Below are 22,602 nucleotides of genomic sequence, written 5' to 3'. Positions count from 1 at the left end.
TAATAATAATAATAATAATAATAATATTAATAATAATAATAATAATAATAATAATAATAATAAGAATGCACTCACTGACAAACAGCTACTCCTCTCCCTAGTAAATGTATTGGATACCATTACAAACAAATTGAAAACAGAATAATATTATTATTATTATTATTATTATTATTATTATTATTATTATTATTATTATTATTATTATTATTATTATTATTATTATTATTATTATTCTGTTTTCAATTTGTTTGTAATGGTATCCAATACATTTACTAGGGAGAGGAGTAGCTGTTTGTCAGTGAGTGCATTCTTATTATTATTATTATTATTATTATTATTATTATTAATATTATTATTATTATTATTATTAATATTATTTTAAAAAGGTTTTATGTCTGTAGCGATTGATTTGCAAGATTGTTAACTGACTCTGTTGCCTCTTGAGAGCTTTTAGGGTATCATTTTGACTATAAAAAGATATGGTTATTAACCGTCTTGGATGTGACATTTAACGGAAACAATATGTTTTCATAGGGAAATTGAAGGAACGTCTTGACACCACTTGGCAATCACTAACTGTTCATGCGATTAATATTGTCTATTTTTCTTCTTTGTGGATTACCACATCTCCCAATCATTCGTAACGGTATGTGTATAATTTATTTGATTGTTTTGGGAGATTTTCAGAAAACCTTTGACGCTCAGATTGAAGTGTACTGCTTTCTCAAACTGAACGAAAGTCCCACCGATCTGCTGCAAAGACGATTGGCGAGGCTTTCATTCCATCAGAAAATGCAGACTGCTGGACGGTGTTAAAACTTCTGCTTACGTACTGTATAGTGGCAAAGATGCACTTATTCGGTAGGCCGGAGACACAGGGCCTACTGCAATGAAAATATTAAGCCATCAATATAAATTATTTAGATTTATAATACTAGAACTGTGATATTAAATGGAGGCTGTGGAACAAGAACGGTTCATTGACCTATGATGGTATCGCAACAAACTATGGTGGTGCTTTAAATAGCTATTACTTAAATTTAAGTAATCATAAACTAAAATCTATAATATTTGTAATCAAGACCAGCTTTTGATTGAGTATAAACTTGACAAAGAAATAGTCTTGTATTGGACATAGGCCTAAATGATTTGATGGTAAAAGTAAGTAAATTATTTGAAGAAAGATGGCATTGATAATATTAAGGAGTTTTCGCAAGTTAACGAAAACGATAATAAACGGTTACGTCATAAAATTTCCCCTTCTGTCACAACGTGGGCGATTCATGCCTTTTGCATTAATCAAGCATTATTTCAGCTAAGAACAACATATTCTGAAGAATGTTTTAGGCACGAATGACGATAATGATAATGACGTATTCGTATTCGTTATCGTTTTCGTACGGTTGCGAAATCTCCCTATTAACTATCACATTTGACGATTCACTGGTCAATTTAACCTTGTCATGTTTGACCTTACATTGACCTGGCACCTTCTGAAATCTTGCGGAAAGAATGATTCGATACTGATTAATTCCGTAGAATTCAACTATTACATTGATTGTCAAGAAAATGACTCATATACGAGAATAGTTTATTGTGTTAGGAAAGTGTTTGATGGAAATGTATTAAACATATGAAAAATATCTGATTTTTTTTGTTGCTCTATTTTTGTTGACATTCTCTTAATGTGAGAAAAATTATAGATGTTTCACAAAAATAGGCATCAAGAGGTATCATACCTCTCTAGTAGAGGACACTATCATGTGCATCTCTTTCATCTTTTCAACAATACCAGAGGAGATCTTTTTCAAAAGTTTCTTTAAATTTTTAAGCATTTCAAGCCCAATTTCAAGAAAAGAAAGACAGTGGTATAGCCCTACCCCTGACAATTTGGTAGATATTTGTAATTTGTACATGGTACTATGCCTGGAGAGGTCACCATTGAATAATTTTAGATGTACGGACCATAATCAACGTTTGGTTGGACAACGGTTTCTTCAGGACAGAATAACACTCAAGATGAAGAGATTTCAGATAATACAAACGGGAAGTTAATTACATATAGGCCTATGTAGACACAGTTATCAACCAATATTGTAACATCTGAATTTTCAAATCACTTTTAGAGTAGGGTAAGCCTACTTAAATAATTACAGCATAAATTATAACGCATATTGATGCCAAAGCCTCTGTTTTCAAATTGCATTAATTGCATCAAATACCAGTAGAACATCATGCAGCACCTGTAGGGTGGTAGCCGCGTCATAATGTTGACGTAGGTATAGACCTATTTCATAATTGCAACTATAATAATTAGGTATACTATTAGGCCCTAACTAGCTAATTGCCATTTGCTTTAGACTACCTTCTAAAAGGTATACAACCTATAGTCATGAGTGGAAATAGACAACATGCATGGTGTGCCTCGCCCAAGAATACAATAGGCTTACATTAGATTCGAACCCAGGTCTTCCAACGTAATATGTTTCCGCTTAAACCCTTAAGCTTACTAACATCACTAAAATACACTATGACGAAATTATATTGTATAACCATAGCTACCTTGAACGCCAATTTGGATTACCGTTCCATATCTTCAAATTCTAATTTTGCTCGTCGGTTCTGAATATATGATTCGTCGCTGAACGATTCAATGTTGAAACTGACGCTATTCGATACATTTTACCGAAGGAATCGATCGAATTTATTACGGTAGGCTGGATACCTTCTCCTCCCACACCACCCTATACAATCAGGCGATGCTTTCTGGCCTGTTAAGTTCTTTATTAAAGGAGCTGTCTATAAGCCATGAGGTTGTAAAATACATCATGAGAACTGCATCCCGGTTGTCATGGCTATTCGCAATTTGATATCCGTAGAACTTCCCAATTCATCATTATGATTTGGATGACGTTGTTAAATGCAGAATGAGTTCAATGTTAGTTGTCGGTGAATCTAACACTTTCATCGTAATTGTTATGACTTTTGATTCTCATTCTAATTTAAATGAATATATTAATGTTATATCTAAGTAATTGACGCAACTTGACACAAGTGGTCTTCTAATACAGATACACTTTTGGAAAAAGTATTCAGATGCTAAGTTTACAGGAAGTAGAAATTACGTACTTACAATGGCGGCAGATATATTCTTCTTCAAACAATTGGAAAACCTCATTCCAAAAGTACAACAGCGACTAAAACAAAAAGTTAAAGTATACCATCCTGGATTGGTGGAAAACGATGGCACAGATCAAGACCTACTTCTTGGCGCGGTTCCCTCTCTCTAGCCGATGCTTCATGATTACTGATCTAAAAATCAATCACCATTACTCTTTTATACCGGCCACAGTTCTGGTCGGCCTGCTCTTTCTCTCATACTTACATCGCTTAAACCACATGTGTGAGTTACCAATCGGCTTTTGTTTGCTAATTTCTTCAGCAATAATATTATCGAGTTTTTCACATGGATGAGTGTTGAAAATGAATCAAACGTGATGCAATTGTCATTGGGTAGGCAATTGCACTACGTCATTACCATTCAACAGTAGGTCATACTTTAGTTTTTACGCAGTGAGGGTTTTTTTCCAGATCGTTGGGCAGTACAGCTGGTGCAGCAGTGTAGTAGTTGTATTCGCCAAGCTCCTGAGAAAGTATATACTGTACGTCAGATCCCAGGATCACGAGATTTACACGATGTCCGAATAGAATTGTGGTTTAAAAATACTCGATGTCTTACATTTGTTGTGTAGGCTTATGCATCTATTATCTCTAACAGCAATGGATATTCTACGGCGAATATTTAGCCTAATGTTTGTTCCACAGTCGAAAAACTGGTAACAAATGCCGATACTGTAGTTAAGTTAGCGTAACGGCACATTCTGTCATCAGAAGCTTATTTGAGTGGTTTACACGCAAATTCAAGTACGTGATCCTAAAATAGTATATCTAGTGAAATAAATTATGCAATTCATTTCCATCCAGTTAGGCACACCACCTTGACCCTATTACCGTACGATTGAATGCACCCATGACCGGGACAGACATTGCAAAATACGTAGTGCTGTGTTCACAAACTTAAAAGAGGCCTAACCAAATGCGCATTAGGAAAAATGGCTATAAATAAAAACTAGGGTACAATGTGATGTTCAGAAGGCCCTGGGACATTCTTTATGTTTATTTCAATTAAATGTTATTGCTTCATCAGCCATCAAGAGGATATCCGCCAAACAAACAATAACAATGCATACAATACAACATTAAATATATAAAAGGGGTAATTTTAAGCTTTTAACTATAATAGGGCCTACATAGGAAGAGCGGTTCTTTTGAATAGAAATATTATTTCCATACTAAATGAAAGTTAGTTTTGACTATGCATGGACAATTGTAGAGTTATACATTAAGGTATATAGAAACATCCAACATTTCGGAATTACAGTCAACTACATTCTTTTTCTTAAATTTCTCCCAATTTTCCATTCTGCTGCCGCAATGTTTGTATTTGTTTGGTTTTTGGGTCTCGATTAATTAATTGTGAGCAAATATTACCGTCAAAAGTTATCCAAAAGAAAACCGCGGTAAAATATGAATATGCGGCCTTAGTAGACATATTACAATATTTTTTGGAACAAAACAAGAGTAATAATACCCTGACACACTTATAGACACAGCACAGAATAAACCGAATAGCAACTAAATTGTTACACTTACTGTATTTGTAAAAATTGTAACCATAAATAAATAATGATGTAAAGATTATAGATCGGAAAGCTCTAAATTGTAATGCAGTGGATATTTTGCCTCCGATCACATTAGGAGCAATTTCCCTAATACTGCAGGAACAAATAGCCTACTTCGAATTGGTGTCATGTGGTTGTCTTATCCTGCCATCTTATAATATTGTAGTTTATCCTAAAAATGATTTTAGGGAAACTATTTTTACATCTGAAAGATATAGCCTGTAAATCTCTGCTTTTATTGTTCCATTATTTGTTGAAAACATTTGCTTATTATTGACAACTTGACAAGAGCTTTTTGACATCTGTTCTCGAACTCATCGAAACCTTAGGGTACGCGTGGTACCCTCCCACAGTCATTTACTTTTGTTCTTCTTCCGCATCGATTCGTCAATTTCTATTTCGTTTGCTGGTAGGAATCATCGTGCACTGATTCGCGTAATTTGATACGCTAGGTAGACAAAACAAACAAATCCAAATAATAACAACCAAACATTTTATTGAAACGTATAAATATATAATCGACTACACTGCTCCGGAGCCATTACTTGCCGTGTAGACACGTGCCCACAACACCTGTACTTGTTGATGCCAGGGTTTAAGCGGGATGAGTAGCAAGAGGCTGTTGTTGATCGACTCAGTTTTCAATTACATAGTGCGTGTGTCTGTTATCACACCTGGGTATAACTAGTAAATTGCCAAGGATGTTCACGTCAGCATGAGGGAGAAGCGCTGATTTTCCCACCTAAACAAATGGCACTATTTCGCCGTTAAATCTAGAGTACCGTATAAAAACACAGGCATGTTGTGTTTTATTTATTTCTTTCTTTCCTAGAAGTAATTGTGGTACTCATTACTATTTTTTCCAAAAGTGATACAATGACATGAAAACATGAAATATGTGAAAAAGTATCTATTTGAGAATATCGCTGTATACTTGATGTTATTTTTCTTTTTCATTAAGTAGGTTAAAATATGTTAAATTAAAAATAAATCATTCTCTTCCACTGATTCAAATCTGAACATGAATCAATAATTTTCCAGTCCTGACCTAGTTTAATCTGTCATTTACAGTATTGATAGTCCTTTGTACGACGTACTATTTAACGTTTTTCATATTTACCAAAACTTGCCTGAATTTTATCATAAATATTCCCTTTTGTGCAAAAATACCTGGCTTCTGGACCCCATTGGAAATAGTCTGGTGTACTAACACCAAACTTAATGGGTCATCAAGACATTAAACTAATTATTTCTCTTTATATATTTTTTCATGTATTTTCTCATCATTTTAGTGTAACATGTGACATTGGATGAAAAAAATACATCAAATCAAATTATTCGGCAGAAGACGCCATATAAATGGCTAAATACATCATTGCTGCAACTATTATAGCTGCCATCACAAGAACTAACATATCACAATCATCAATATTATCATCACTATCAGTTTCACCATCACCATCATGGTCAATATAATCATCATCATATCAATATATAATTAGATCCAAAAACATTTTCATCTTACACAGATCCAGAAATTAAAGGAAACACATAAAATTACATAACATTAACAAACACATAATGATGCTAAGAGCGCCATAACTTTATTCTAATATTGCAATTTTCATACATAATATTAATACCCACAATAACAAATAATTAAATTTCATAGTCGTTATAACATAATCAATAGAAACAAACAAGGAATAGGATCAATTTACTATTATGCTTTTTCATACATCTACCTTATAAAAAATGATTATTTCAACCTGTATAATTCAAAACAAATGTATAGGCCTAGGCCTAATTACTGTATATGCTTTGATGATATATATTCTGTGGTAAAATCCTATACAATGGACCTTTCAAGATAGTCAATAAAACTCAGCAACTGGCCTATCAGAACCGGGTCAGGGATACGCACATGTCCCACAAACACATATTCATTTTGTGTGACCTTAGCACAATATCCAATGGGTAGGCTATAGCAGAAAGGTCATTCCTCATTTGCATAAATTATCAACCTCCAATGAGACAGACTTTTTTTCGATAAAATTACCTATTGTTTGAATTAATAATAACAGTACTATTAATAATATGAAAATAACATTATAAATAATAATAAAGTTCAAACAAAGAAAATCCAATACAATTTAGTACATTTAGTCATAAAAAATTAAACAGAATAAAATAGGAGATTTAAAACTGGTAACAAATACTTAAACGTTCATTTTCAAGGAAACTGAACTGAGTGGCTAAATATAAAAACATGATTTGAATTAAAAATAATAAGTAGGCTCTTACATAGCGCTCTATACAACTAAGTCTCAGAGCGCTGATTTCTTAAAAACCTACTCAAAAAGTAGATTTCTATCTGATATATAACTATTTTATAATTCCTTTCACATTTTTATAGATAAGTGCAATTATATATCGCAATATATGTTTACAATTTGATGAAAACTTTTCTCCAGCACAGGGATTTGTTTCACGCTTAGTTAGTCAAATAGATCAGGTACTGTACGTCTTTCCTTGAGGCTGTAATAAAAAAAAAACCATTAAAAAATGATTGTATTAGGCAGTATTAGTACAGGGAAATGTAATGCAGTGAAATGTAAATAAATCAATTCAAATGTATGTGTGTAGGTAACTACTGTATATCTTTAGTGAGTTGAACGACACTACCCTACATATGTATTGATTTATCCTTGTGTATTAACATTACAACATTGCCTGCCAGTCAGAAGCAAACTACAAACACCTATTCCTGTGTGCACCTATATGAGTATATACTATTATTTCAGCGCTTTCTCTGTGTCCCACTACTCGTATTACAGTGCATTGCTCTACACGCCACTAAAAGTATACTGCACTTGTACAACAGCACATTCCTGTGTGCACCTATATGAGTATATACCATTTTTACAGTGCTTTCTCTGTGTCCCACTACAGTGCATTGTTGTGCGTACCACTGAGCATACTTGCAGGTATACCAGGGGTGGACCCAGAATTTTTCAAACGGGGGGGGGGCCCACACAGTTTCAGTATATGTAAGTGAGTAGCACATAACATTAATATGCATTGAAATTTTAAATATTTAGTGGCAAAAAGACCCCATGCCCCCTACTGGATCCGCCCCTGTCATAGGGCACTTCGGTGCATACCACTATGATTGTACTCGTATTACAGTGTGTTCATATGCGTACTAGTAAAAGTTACTAGGAACTCTCCCTGGGGAGGGAGTGGAGGAGATTACATGTTGTGTATAGTTCATTCTGTATCCAATGAAAAGTGAAAAAGGTCATTGAGCATTTATTTACTAAGTGGATATTTGTGCTGTATCTTATAAAATAACCTGTAGCAGCTTGCTGGACACAAACATCAACATGGTTCAACACACATACAATGATTGCTGCCGATGCTACCTGTGCAGCTCTGAAGAAAAGTTTTTTAAATAGGCTTACCTTGATGTAAATATGAGATGGTATCATTTTACCAATGACTTCATCAGTTAAACTAGGAGCTTGAGCGGCCTTGAGGTGCAGTCTGGGAAGCTTTACGTACCCTGGCATTAGAGGGTAAAGGTTGTACAGTAGGGTTTGGTCATCTGATGGTAGGATTCTGAAGAACACCTTTGGTTGAAAAACAAAATTACAAACAAAAATTTTAAAGATTGACATTCATAGCATATTTTACATCAAATCCCGTGACTGATAAGCTACTCACTGTTGGATAGGAAATGAATGGAGTGGAGTTGAATAGCTTGTGGTTAAGATGCTTGCCATCCAATCCCAGAGTCATGGGTTCAATTCTTGTCACAGTAACAGGATTTTTTTCTGACCACCAAAAAGACACCACTCTTTATGCAGTGCATCTTGTGTGTATGTTTGTCTTGTGAAAGGACTGCCACTTTGATATAAGTTTGGCAAATATTTGGCCCTAGTGTCTAAAGCTGAATATAAAAAAAAAAGTTGGTAAATGAATGAATAAAAAAAAAGAAGAAATACCTGTTTATGGCCTGAGAACATAAACGCATCACTTGGATCAATACTGGCTTCAATATTCTGCACTACGTCTGTGTCATTAAAAATAGTGAATTGCATTGGTAGTGGCACACGAACAAGGCCATGTGAGGGAAGATCAGTATTGACGTGCAAGGGTAGACGCTCTACGGATATGTCAGGCAGCGCCATCTCTGTCTTGACAATAGGCTGGCTCAAATCATCAGATGCTCTAAAATTAAAGTGTAATTTTGGAAGTTTTTCAATTTTGATTTTAAATAGTGATCAATAGCATACTGTTAATAGTGTTAAATATATATTTTATCAAGTTTTACCTTCTCCAGTGAATTGTATATTGTCCAAGACTCACAGTTGTTTTGCACTTGTTGCCATTGGTGATTAAGCTCATACATTCACATGCTTGCTCATCTTGTTTCAATAATACTGAAAAAAATAACATATATATTAAAGTTGATGGGTAGAAAGAATGGAATACATGCCAAACATATATGCAGCATAAAGCCACACATACACTGTCAAATTTTTAGTCCATCAGACTGAACATTTAGGAAAAATATTTTATTCTTTCTTACATTCATCAGTAAGTACACTTAAGGCCTGTCCAGACTATGCCTATATATGGTCATGATGACATCACATCATGATCATATATAAGCACATCATGACTATATATGGGCATACAACAGTTTTTTGTCGAAGAATCTTTGATAATCTGGACAGAGCCTTACCAACTGAAACCTCCATGAGGGAGGCTTAGGGGGTGAAGTTAATAGCCAAGAGAAAAAAAAAATCCTGGTGTTTCACAGGATTTGAACCCCAGGACCCTGAGAATGGAAGGCAAAACGTCTGTTTGATCAGATTTGTCTACTATAATTGTACCATATTATGCTTACTTCAGGGGTATTTGATCCAAAAAATTGTGAGTATTCTATGTCTGTACTCCACTTAATCAGTCTGTCAAAAATTGTTTTAATCTAAAGGTTGGAGAATAACCCATAACTTGCAGCGTCATTGTGTTGAATTGCGTATGGGTGTGGTCCGTGACTACATAGCAACCGTAAAGAGGCACTTAATGGTAGCTACATGTTCACATCATTCCACAACAACAGGGGCTGAAATGAACCATAACATCGGAGTAACCTCTACTCTTCTGAATATATACACTGGACCTCCATTTTAAGTCCTTATTTGAGAAGACTTGGTTCCACCAAACGAACCATGGGCAAGGAGCAGCTGGAACCTGGACCAGCGCTGATGTAGCCTTAACATCTTAGCTCGGCCACTCGACTCGCCATGAGGACAGTGTTAAAAAGCTTAAGGATCTGTCCAAATTTCCTTCGACAAAAAACAGTTGGGCCTATATAGTCATGATGTGCCTATATTTGGTCATGATGTGATGTCATCATGACCATCTGGGAAAGAGCTTAATATTTAAATTTGCTGTTTTTTCACAAGATGCTGTCTAAAACAAGACAGATGGAACAGACAACAAGGAAAAACTTACTTTCCTGTAGTTGGGATTCTACATCTTCGTCAGTAAAACTAACATCCTCAGACTGAGAAAGAAAGGAATGACATTTTTTTGTTTTTTTTATTTTTTTGTAATTTTTTTTTTTTAATTCACAATGATTATTTGAAAGAATTCAGATAGCAAATAGGTAATAACTATGGTATTTGACTAAAACTTTATAATTCCTTCTCTACATTTAGGCCTTTACATAACAATGTTATCCCCTTACCAGTGCAAGATGACTGTCAACAATCTGGAGTGTCCATGGCGACGTGCATTTGATGTCCGTCATCATTAGGAATATTTCATTGGCATGGACATTACTAACTTCTTCGAACTTTCAAAGAAAACATATAAATGTATCCTAAAAAACAGTTCTTTAAAGATGTGTCTTAAAATATCAACTACTACAATTAAATTGCTTATTTTTTAGAGTCAATATTTATCAAAATAAAATAAACATTGCAGTTGGACATCTTTTGCAAGATGTACCGAAGTAAAAGTAAACAAAAAAATGGGGATTTACCTACAAAGAAATCAACTTGTTGATGATATATTTAACATTTTGAAAAGAATTCTACCAATACATTATTTTCATGAAGGTATACAATTTTTTGACATTGTTACCAAACTTGTGCAAAGACCCTGTAAAGTTGACGTGTTTAAGACTAGGCAAAGCCTGTCCTTGGTTTTTCATTTATTTTTCCACCCTCCCCTCTATGGACACTTCGAAATGGATAAGGGAATAATTCTGTAAAAAAAAACAACAAAAAACTAAAAAAAAACCATCCATACCTTTGATGACGTTAACCTTATTGACACATCAAATGGCATGACAGTTTCCAAGGCTACTACTTCTTCTTTATAACAAGTACAACTAACTTGTTCCCCCTGTCTGTTTACTTTTGCGTCAACGGTGTAAGCTACTCGTACACTGACAGATCTATTACCCACCTGTAGGCAACGTACATATAACTGTTTTACAATCTGTGGAAAAGAAGTAGAGATTTTGATAGTATTTAAAGTTGCGTTTGATTTTGACAATCAATTTAATATCATAGAATGTTTTTTTTTATTTTTATTTTATTTGAAATTGGTTGAGCTGTCAATCATATAATACTACCTGTTGGCCTGGTGACAAATCATCAATCTTGATTCCTTTTAAGCGGGAGTTACATGAACTTGGATTCTGTTCAAAATTTGCAATATTTTCACTGACTTGAGCTAAAATATAACAAAAGTGTTTAAAACATGTATATTTATACCCTCCCCTTTTATACAATAATTTTGCTTGCATCTAAAAGCTGCATTATCATATAATTTTTGTTAATCTTTTCAAAATCCATGGAGCTGTATGTCTGTCTGTTGACAGTGGGAATTCTGCTTTTGAGACTCCTAGCTTTGATTATGAAACAGCACAGTGAGGGGTTTAAATCTCAAACAAGTTTGAATGTGCACTGGAAAACTGCAGTTTCAACCTTCCCACATCAAGAGATTGTAGATTTTTAACTGGAAAAAGATACTTACTAGTTTGCTCCAGCAGCGAATCCTGTCCTTCCTGTAGTCCCATTGTTATGCTTTGAACAAAATTAACAAAATTATCTGTTAAAAATACTACCTATAAACCACACCCTGTACTTCTTTCCCACTTCAGTATTATTGTTATATCTTTATTATATAATAGAATATCGTAAATAATATCTTATAAAACTTATTTAATAAATTACTGTACCTTGCATTCTTTACTACAGTTTTCTCCATATTTGTGATAGTTGCTAGAATATTGTATGGTTCATTGACTATAGAGGGTGCTGCATGCTCTAACTTTATATCCATCAATGGTACCCTTGATGTAATACTGTAGAAAATAAACATATTTCATTAGAAATACACTATTTGTGAGTAAATTGGGCAGAACAAAGATGTAGGGTAAAGATAGTTCATTAACTCATTAATCTTTGTTGAATTAACATTGATAATATGTCAAAAAACATATTTGACTAATCTGATACATCCAGAGACGAAGAGAAAATAAACTAATTAGACCAAAATGTATCAAAACATGCAAGTTTAAGATGCATAATTAATTAATCAAGTCTCTTACCTTGTTGCTTGCTCTATCTTAATGAGATGCCAGTCCAGTTCATCCTCTTTTGGTTCTCCTCTCCTCTTAGGAACACATTCCTGGATGTTGGTTACTGAGGCTGCATCGCCACCTCCACCAGACCAATTCAACGTGGCACAACGAGTGGCTTCATCACCAAGAGATAGTGATACAGACACAATCTAAAAAACATTGTAACTATTATAGTAATCAGAGCATTGGAATTTAAACATACTAGATGACCATTTTATAATTCTATATACAATAAAACATAAGTTCCACTGCTCAAGCATTCAATCAAAATTAATAGAATGGGATTCGAACACCGGATCTGAAGATCCACAAATGTGGAAACTTCTACCTCAACCCAGTTCTATATATTTAGGGTGCTGTACAAGCTTCATGATTGACACTTACCTCAATTTTCTTGCCAACATCTTCAGGAATGGCTATAAACTGGAATTTGTAAACTTTGACCTTATTTGGTATGAGGTATAGGTCGCCCGACATGTCGCTATCATGAGGCATGATTGGCTCTCCTATTGGCTGCCCGTCTGTTACAATGCATTGTGGGTTATAGATGGAGTTACTAAGCTGGACAGAAAGCTTTGAAAAGCGAATGGGAAACTGGCAAGTAGGTCTATAAAAAGAATTGATGTATCAATTTAAACCACGAATAATAACAGAATTAAATATGGCACTGCAATTATAAACACACATCTATACCCAACTCACATTCCTTTCTCCACATCCCCATTGCAAGAAATTGAGAGTATTAATATTCAGTGGCATATCTAAGAGTCTTGAAATGGGGAGGGGGTGGTGCTAATGGGAGGGGACACAATGGTTTAGTTGAGGGGATGGCTTGGTGATTAAGTAGAGAATAGGCGCTAGCTCGCAAAATAAGGCGGCATGAGGTGATTTTTATCTGCTTGACCGTCATTTTTTTGCTTTGAACATTTTCAACGGGATGGGAAGAGGTTGTGGGCGCAGGTTTTTTTAGGAAGTGTACCCTGCGCCCTCCACTAGATACATCACTGCTCATATTCTCTCAGGAAAAAGTTTCACTTAAACATTTTTCAAGAGGGGATTTTTTTTTTATCAGTGACACATTTCCACTTTATTCACAATGGATGGTTTGAACATGGCAACTTAATTGAAGACATTCATAATAAGTGAAGTATAGTACCTGAGATACACATTCAGAGTGATAGGAAGATCAGCAGTGAATCTTGTGCTGGTGAAGCAAGCTTTACATTCAACTGCCAAATAAATAAAAACATTTCATTATAGTAGCCAACCAAGGATGAATGAATATATGCAAAAACAACATTAAACAGCTATAAATAGATAATATTTTAGTCAAAAAACTATTAAGATGTAATCTGTTGACAAGGAATATAGAAGACAAATTATAACTCTTGTAATAATCAGTATGGATTGGGGTTAATGTTGATTAACAGACTCTTAAAGGAAAATGAATTTGTTAAGCATCTCCTTACCAAATGGTACAATATTCTGCATTTCTAAAGTGAATTTGATTGGTTCTTGTGGATTTGCTGCTTCCCCCTTCCACAGTGCCTTTGCCTGCTCTACTGCATCTGATGAACAACCAGGTTCGGCTTCAGGTGGAACATGCTAGCCAGGTAAATAGGAAATACAAATGTTAATATGATTATAAAAAAATTAAGGTACCCTCTGTCTGTACTGGTTAACTGTATCGGTGTACCTGAACATTTGTTTAGACAACATTTTTAAAACTATTAAATTGAGGTTTTACTAAAAGTAAGGCTGATATGAAGAGCCCTCTAGAACATACAGAAAACATCTAACATTTCTAAAACTACATAACATGAATGAGGAAATAAATATATATATTTAGTCTTTAAATGTGCTGAGTTCTGTCATTATTTATATTGTTTATAAATATATGATAATAAAAATATTTATCTATTTCTCTACAAAAAACATGGAAAAAATAAATTATACATACTTTTTTGATTTGATTAAAAAATACTAAATGATTATTAGAGAGATATATGCATTGTGGTTCAATTTTAAACTTACTGACATAACACGTATTAGGTTCATTTGTACTCTTGTCTTTTCTTCAGGAGAACTTTGTGAATCTGACCCAACATTAAGGAAACAAAAAAATCAAGCAAGAGTGAAGACAAGAATGCCAAGCACAAATAAAAAGAACTTTAAATTCTCACTTTTTTAATATTCATAAATTCTAGCAGAGTATTAAATAAAGTAAAAACACATAATAGTGATTTGACTTTTTACTTTCTTATACTGAATATAAGTTTCAATATCACAGTACTTTTCTCAAAATGGTCTAGTTTTTGTTAAAAACGTTATAAGGTAGGAATACACAAATACATTATTGTACAATATAATACCATGCACTGATTAAAGGTACATTACAAATATCAACGGGATTGAAAAGGATACATCTACCCATGAGCTCTAGTGAAATTGTAACATACTCTTCCAAGCTGGCAACCAGGTAAGCACACCTGAAAAAAATTTAGTTTATCCAGATAAGTAGTCACAAAATAGACTGATAAATTAAATCTTTATATAGTGATTAACATATTGTTATGTCCAGCTAACCTGAGAGATGTAAGTAGAATCGAAGTGAGAAGGGTCCACCAACGTTCGCTACGATAATCCCAGGTAACACGTCCAAGAAGTCTGAATAGGAGACAATAGATTTGTTAGCCAAAATACATCAATATTCAATTTCAATTTAATTTGCCACATAAGCCATAGAGGCAATAAATTTGTTAGCCAACATACATCACATAAACCATAGAGGGCTATTATCCAAACAGTGTAAAAAAGATAAACAGATACTATATACAATGTTCAATAATGATGTTGACATAATGGCCCTTCCCGGAGTGCCAATCATTGCTTAGATTACCTATCTGAACATTACCAGGAACACACCTGTGACCACCAAACAAACGCACAAGTTTACGTGTACATATATTTACGCTATTGTCTGTGAGAGCTTAGCAACAACATCCAAGGGGCGGGGTTTAGTGGAAAGGTCCATTTCTGTGTACTTTATCTAATTTTATATTATTAGTAAAAATTGCTAAATATTATTAAATTTGTAATTTTAGCCAATAACATGCTGCAAACGCAAGAAAAAAATCACAATAAAAGTTGACAATTGGGTTTTCACTTACGTGAGGGCTTTGCTATAGTCTTTGGCATGGTAGTATTCTTCACCCATCTGCACCACTATCGAACAAAATTAATTCAAAGTTAAGTTTTCATAATCAATTTAGATTGTTTTTGCTGTTTGCTCAACAAAGCCATGTGAGGTTGCTGATGACCTATTTCATCATATTCTATAAAGACCGTTGGTACATGTTGCTGCTTGTTTTAGTATTTCAATTAACATGTTAGTGTAGTGGTTTCTCAAAGAAGATGACTGTTACTTACTTAAAAAGCGCTTCATCCTAGCCGACTTGTACTTTTTAAATTGAGCGACAGCGCTGCTCAACAATGGTATAATGATCCACTATGGAAGAGAAATGCCAATAACTTTTTATAAAATGTATTATTGATATATTTTAAGTCTTCAGGTATCTGGATGACTTAAGTATCTTATCGCCTACAAAAATCATTCTCTCTAGCTTTTGTCGTTAACCCTCCTTTAAAATGGTTCACTAGGCAAAGTCTTTAATATAGTTTTGTATACTTTCTGCTTTATTTTCATTTCCAGCCATGCCTGAGGGGATAATAAAAATAACAATCTCAAATACTACTACTGTTTTATGGCTAAAACACAAGAAGGCTTAACCTAATGTCAGGGAGTAGTTATCAAAGTATATAAACTCACCGAGTGATCTACTTGGAGTTCTTGATACTGAAGCGCTGTAATGCCTTCCTTCTCCATCTGGGCATCTGGTGGATCGATGCTTTGGTGACCCTGGCGCCATGGACGTTGACCGAAGAAATCTAGATTATCAGCTCCATCAAGTGGATTAGGACTTGGCATATATGTTGCATGCTGGGGAAAAATCAACACTTAAAATTAGGATATTACTTTTGAAAAAGGTTCGGGGGAAGGTGTCATGTATAATTTTAAAAGCTATTCATCTTTATTAACTCAGTATGGCTTTAATGACTACTTACCAGACAGAGCCCTCTACAGAGCTGTTTCCTAGCAATAGCATGATTGGCGGCCTGTTGGTAGTAGAAACCAGGATGTTGAGTTTGGATGGCCGTCAATCCCATCTTGATCGCTTCATCAAAAAGTTCACCAAATATACTAAATCTATATATAAAAAAAAAAAAATTGAATTAATTGAAATTTAATTAAACAATACTGTTATTGCTTTGTCTTTAATTTGTCAATTTTTATTTTCGTTTTTCTGTGTATCAACAAAAATAAATGTATGAAAAATTAATGAGTTTAAATTCACATTGCAATAGTCAGATATGATAGTACGTAATTGGTTGATACTAACTGTTTTGACATCCAATCAGAATGCTCAAATGCAAGCTCTGGGCAGCCAACTCGATTCTTAAACAAATCAATATGTTTACGGAATTGACTGATTGCATCCAATGGTGCATTATGAGTGAAAAGTTGCTGACAAATCTGAAAGTAAATTTTAAAAACTATGTGAACATTCTTAAAATGAAAATAATATTTATCATTTCATTTCATTTCTTTAGGCACAAGGCCAAGGATATGCCAATCAGCGAACTTAAGCACTATCCTACATGGCATATCCATTAAACAACAGGAGACTGAATGGACCACTACACCGGGGTAGCCCCTACTCTTCTCGTACACTGGGCCTACGGTTGTCCTTATCTCAGAAGACTTGTTCCACCACCAGAACCATTGGTGAGTGCGCTGCATTATAGCTGACGGTTACGGTGCCCCTGACTTAACCACTCAGCCAATCAACTTGCCAGTCATCAACAAGTGAACAACTGAAATTAAACTCATTTTTCTACTTATTTATTTGTTTAGTTAAATAGATCTTTTTTTCAAACGTCAAGAGGTTTTTTCCCAGGTCATTGGGTCTACATGCTTAAGTGGTGCTGTCACAATCATTGCAGGAACAGGCAACCCCACAAAGTACCCATTAATTAATTAATTGTAGAATTCATCAATAAAAGTATTAATCACTCACCTTATAATTAATGAAACCTGCAATTGTTTTTATTTCTAGCATATTGCTATCATGCGCTCTCAGCTCAGTCAAGTGAACATATGCTGTTTTGTACTGTCTGTTTTCAAAGAAATTAACAAAAAAAATGTAATTTGTATAGAATAATTGATACACAAGAGAATGTACACATGTCAAAACACTAATAATTCACTCAAGTAAGAGCAGTGTATAATAATTCCATGGCTAAATAATGGTAGTCATTGTGTATAAGCCACAGAGGTTTATCTAGGAAGAAGTGAAAACAAATAATAATAATAATAATAATAATGGAAGACTGTTTCATAATTTTATTCCAGAGTTTTGGAGCTTTTTGGAGAAAAAGCCCTGTCCCCATATGAAGATGTTTTAATGCGTGGTCCGGTTTCAGTAGGAGATGCTCAAAAATTGGTTTTCTATATTTTTCAGGTGTTTAACTACTGAAATTCTTATATTTATGCTAGCAAATTCCAGGATTTTTGTATTTAAGCATCTTCTGTAAATAATTAAAACTGAAGATTTAATAATAGCTTATGTGATTCCTGAAATGAAAATTTAAATGTTTTACTATAATTTCGGAGGATATTTATAAATTTTTCGGTTGGCAGTAAATGTTTAATCTATAGAAGTGCTTGTGATCATGCAGAAAAAATGAGCCAAAACATGTTTTATTAGCTTCATTATAATATGATAGACTTACTTTAAAGCATTCTGTGCATCTTGTTTTAGTTCACTAAAGAAAGCAATCTTGAATGCATGCCTAACAAACAAAAGCTGAAATAAAAACATTAACAAATGGTACAGTTAATGAAAGTGCCGATTTGAACTAAATGATTATGAAATTTAAAAAAATGCCATTAATGATAATAAATTAATACAGTTACATTAGCAGTATGATGATAATTACAAAACTAATTATAATAATCATAATGATATAATAATTAATAATAAAGAATAATTATAAGCTAACAATTGATACTGAGTGAATGAGTCCATAGGTGGATTAGATTGTATTTATTCGGTGCAAACACCAAGGAGCCCATGAAAGTCTAGAAGATGAATTATTTCCATTGGGGTCCTTCTGGTGGTGGTTGGGCAGTACACCGGGAGACAAACCCCTACACTTTTCCGAAGAGTGTACTGTGTTCTTTAACATGCACATGGGCCATAAATGCACATGGGACCAACGGCTTAAACGTCTCATCCAAAAGACGGTGCGCTATTGTAACTTGTATTTCAGCCCTCCAGCTGAAACACAAGGAGAGGCAGTGATGGGAATTAAACCGGGGACCTAGAGATCTCCACGGTTCAGCGCACGGACAGTGGCTACCACCAGATTAGCCAACTGAGCTAAGCTGCTCTCTCTAAAATGTAAACAGAAGTACTGTACCTGGTGGGTGGTTTTATTCAAAAATTCTCTGTGAGCCTTCACTTTACGTGCCTCCATGTGGTAGTAACTCTGAGATAATTCATAAAAAGCATTCTCTAACCTGTAAACAAATAAATGACATTAACACATAAAAACATAGCCATTAAATTATTATGAGAGAAAATTTTCCTGCTTATCAGGAATAAAAGTCAAGCATCCCTCCTGTAAATTGCACATTTGATATTTGCTGTTGGCTGGGACATTAAATAGATAATAAAACATTCTCTTCAGATTACAATCAGTTTACAAAAAAATACATGCATACCACTCTTCAGCTAACATGATCATACATATATCATACTTTATATGCCTTTCTAATTAGCATATCTAATGATCACTTACAGCCTGAATAGTTTTTGACTAAACAGACTTGGTGATGAAATATTGAGAACAGTTTGCAAGTCAAGAAATAACATCTCTGGGATTTCTTGTACTGTTTGTCAACAAAAACCTGGCACATAATAAATGTAAATTACAACATTTTCATATTTTCTGTGCAAAACTCGCTCTTGTAACAGCGTTTATGGGAAAATAATGTTGGGTATTTGAAGAGAGGACAGTTTGGAGCACCATCCCTCATGCATGCTGGCATCAGTCATATATACAGTACCTGATTGTGTACCCTAGGAGATGCCCAGTCCATGGAAGAACAAACAGTGACTTAGCAGACAGGTCACAAGCAGCACAAAGTGCTGCTGCCCTCTCTGCTGCTACGACGTCTTCACCTAGTATATTAAAAAGAAGATATGGAAAATCTCATCAGAATTGAGTCTTAAATGTAAAACATTACTTAAACCAATTAATTTTAACCTTACATAACTAGACCACATTTAAATTACCAAAAATCATAATAAAAGCTGAATTCTGGAATAACTTTATTCATATCATTCTGACTTTTGTATTTATTCATTCAAATCAAAACTTAAATATTTTATTTTGCAAAACAAGCAATTTAAAGATATGTATATACATTCAACAAAAGCTGCAATATATTGCCAACAAGGGTAGTTTAACTCAACTGACAGTGTGTCAGAATGGTACTCTGAAGGTCACTGGTTCAAATCCTATAGCTGTCCATTTTCTCTACATGAAAAGCTTATTAATTAATTAAAAGTTAAACTCAGATTAATTATGAAATATGCAAAGTTTTCACTCCCACCTGGAGGAAGGGGTGCATTCTTCTGAATCAAGACAACAGCAACTCTTGTTGAGCGTCCTTGTAGGCTTGTCCTGTTCAAAGAAGACAATACGTCAATGATGATATACAAAGTGTCCAAAATGTCACTGATCATAACATGCTAACACCTGATTATATAAGTATGTGGAAATAGTTTGAAAGTTGATAATAAGTTTGAAAGTATAAATTAACATTTTTCATGAGTTTTTGTGTTGTGAATGCGAGTTAAAAATTAAAGATATGTTACAGTGTGTTGTATTCTTGGAACTTAGAAAGTGCCAGTATAATAATAATTTCATTGTACCATTTTTGAAATCATTAATATTGTTAAGAATTTCTGATTGTACATGGGAGGTATGATCCTACCTTACAACTTCTACCCTGGTAGCACACTCCATCTGTCGCTCTTTCCATAGATTCTCATCCCAATCTAAATCGAAGAAAAGAACAACGAGAGATGGAACCTCAGCCAGATGTTTCTTCATCCAACCTGACTTCAAGATTCCTTTTGGAATGTACCATTCGTAAGACGTTCGTTGCTGAAAGAACAGAAATGAACAATAAGAAACTTAATTTATTTCTGAACTGTACAAAGAATTCAAATTCCTTAATAAATAAAGCTTTTAGAAAGTTGCATATAGGCCTACTCTGTAGATTGATAAACTCTACAAGTACTAGCTATCCAAAAGTTTATGTAGTGGTGACACCAGAGATTTAACTGACAAGGGAACAAAAATCACACCCACCTCAGCCACTATGGTTGGGTGTAGAAACTGGGAGATCCCCACCCCCTGCCAGTTTGCCCACACCTGCAGACCATTTCCGGTCACACATTACTCTCCATAACACAGCACCCCCTAGTTCCGTCACCTCTGGATTCAATTCAATACTGAATGTAGTTTTAGGCTACTTACCTTAGATCGACACTTTGGATATTCATGATCTCCTGGTAACACCTTAAAATTAAGTGGTACTCTATCTGGTCGTCTTCCAGAAACAAACGAATCCCATATATCTCGATGAATGGCGTTGTAAGTTATGTCTAAACCTGTCAATACAACCAATCCCATTGGACGACATGTTAATTCTCCAGGCAATCCACCTGGTCCACGATTTGTGTACTCGGACACTGCAGAGCCTGTAGGTGCAGCACTGCTGATGGATGGAGGAGGGGCAGATCCATTCGTGCCAGCTGCAGCGCCGCTGCTTCCAGCAGGTTGGGACTGATTTGGGCTTGGCGTTGGGCCTGGGTTACTCATCTTTATTCGTCGAATATGTTACCCTTTCAATTTACGTAATAATTAGCCTATTATCAACACAATGATCTACATAAATAAATGTTTGTGATACAACCTGTGCCAAGCTTAGGCGCAACTAAATCAATTCTTTCGGGATTGATCTAGGCTAGGCCTCCTATGAAGACAGCCTTACCAGCTACTGGTACTATGGGACGCCGTTAGTGCCGTTAGTATAATGTTTTCAGTTCTTGTGCAATAAATGCTTCATCATTTATTGTCCAATGTGTCGACATAGCGCAACTACAACAGTAATACCGAGGTTTAATAAGTCTGGACTGGATAAAATGTATGCCTGTTACTATTAATACTATTAATATTTTTTATATTATAAATCATCATCATTATCCCGTTTGGCCCCTTATGGGGTCGGGTCGTCTCATTATAGCACTGTCCTCCATCTATTGTGTGATCCGTTACTTCTCTAGGTTCACCATATAATTTTATAATTTTCACATTATTTTTATTCTTCATGTTTTATTAAAATTATTCATTTTATTTATATACAGTATAATATGAAAACTATAGATAATATGAATAATTTGAATATTCCTCATCTTATTCAAATTTGTTCATACTTCTGTATTCATATTATTCATATTATTTATATTATTATAATTATCGTCCTTATTATCATCAACATTATTATTATCATTACCGTTATTAATCTTCATATTGCTTTCATAATTATCAATCATCATCTTATCATATCATCTTCATCATCATCATCACCATTGTCATCATCACTCATCAATGACGGTGATCATCATCATTATATTTATAATCATCATCATCTTCAATTATCCTCGTCATCTTTACAATAATAATAATAATCCTCATCATCATAAGATTTCGCAATCTTACGAAAACGATAATGAATGTGTTCATTATTATTATCATCATTCGTGCTAAAACATTCTTGACAATATGCTGTATGAGCTGAATATGATCCTTGAATCATGCAAAAGGTGTGAATGGCCTACGTTGTGACAGATAATTATAGTGGAAGGGTTGTCTAAACATGTGATGATGTATGCTTGCGACAACTCCCTATTATTATTATTATTATTATTATTATTATTATTATTATTATTATTATTATTATTATTATTATTATTATTATTATTATTATTATTA

At 34.2% G+C, this 22,602-nt stretch overlaps 1 protein-coding gene across 1 annotated transcript; it reads right to left on the bottom strand.

The window, feature by feature from the left end:
- Nucleotides 1–6,304: 6,304 nt before the first annotated feature.
- On the bottom strand, nucleotides 6,305–21,616 carry LOC117124546 (trafficking protein particle complex subunit 11-like). The gene is made up of 29 exons (XM_033270806.1): nucleotides 21,085–21,616; nucleotides 20,537–20,709; nucleotides 20,153–20,223; nucleotides 19,604–19,718; nucleotides 18,955–19,054; nucleotides 18,265–18,338; nucleotides 17,550–17,646; nucleotides 16,872–17,005; nucleotides 16,537–16,678; nucleotides 16,241–16,411; nucleotides 15,841–15,919; nucleotides 15,582–15,636; nucleotides 14,998–15,078; nucleotides 14,836–14,900; nucleotides 14,446–14,507; nucleotides 13,881–14,016; nucleotides 13,568–13,640; nucleotides 12,796–13,018; nucleotides 12,379–12,560; nucleotides 12,007–12,132; nucleotides 11,802–11,851; nucleotides 11,398–11,498; nucleotides 11,070–11,261; nucleotides 10,504–10,611; nucleotides 10,269–10,320; nucleotides 9,079–9,187; nucleotides 8,750–8,975; nucleotides 8,207–8,374; nucleotides 6,305–7,280 (listed from the first exon to the last, which is right to left on the bottom strand). The coding sequence occupies exons 1-29, from the start codon at nucleotides 21,427–21,429 to the stop codon at nucleotides 7,254–7,256; spliced, it is 3,537 nt and encodes a 1,178-aa protein (XP_033126697.1). The 5' UTR covers nucleotides 21,430–21,616; the 3' UTR covers nucleotides 6,305–7,253.
- Between the last annotated feature and the right edge of the window lie 986 nt (nucleotides 21,617–22,602).

Source organism: Anneissia japonica, unplaced genomic scaffold, assembly GCF_011630105.1.
Source record: "Anneissia japonica isolate Jap-2015-1 unplaced genomic scaffold, ASM1163010v1 scaffold287833_len2544123_cov190, whole genome shotgun sequence".
Classification (NCBI taxonomy): domain Eukaryota; kingdom Metazoa; phylum Echinodermata; class Crinoidea; order Comatulida; family Comatulidae; genus Anneissia; species Anneissia japonica.
The sequence above is the reverse complement of the archived record's forward strand: the minus strand, read 5'-3'. Positions and strand labels throughout refer to the sequence as shown.

What these genes read in the sequence shown, in the direction of transcription:
- LOC117124546 (XM_033270806.1), bottom strand. Translation starts at nt 21,429, where the DNA reads ATGAGTAACCCAGGCCCAACGCCAAGCCCAAATCAGTCCCAACCTGCT. An exon ending in ACTCTGAATGTGTATCTCAG is followed by an intron (nt 13,019 to 13,567) that starts GTACTATACTTC and finishes TTCTTTTTATAG; the next exon opens with ACCTACTTGCCAGTTTCCCA. An exon ending in TATACAATTCACTGGAGAAG is followed by an intron (nt 8,976 to 9,078) that starts GTAAAACTTGAT and finishes CTTTAATTTTAG; the next exon opens with AGCATCTGATGATTTGAGCC.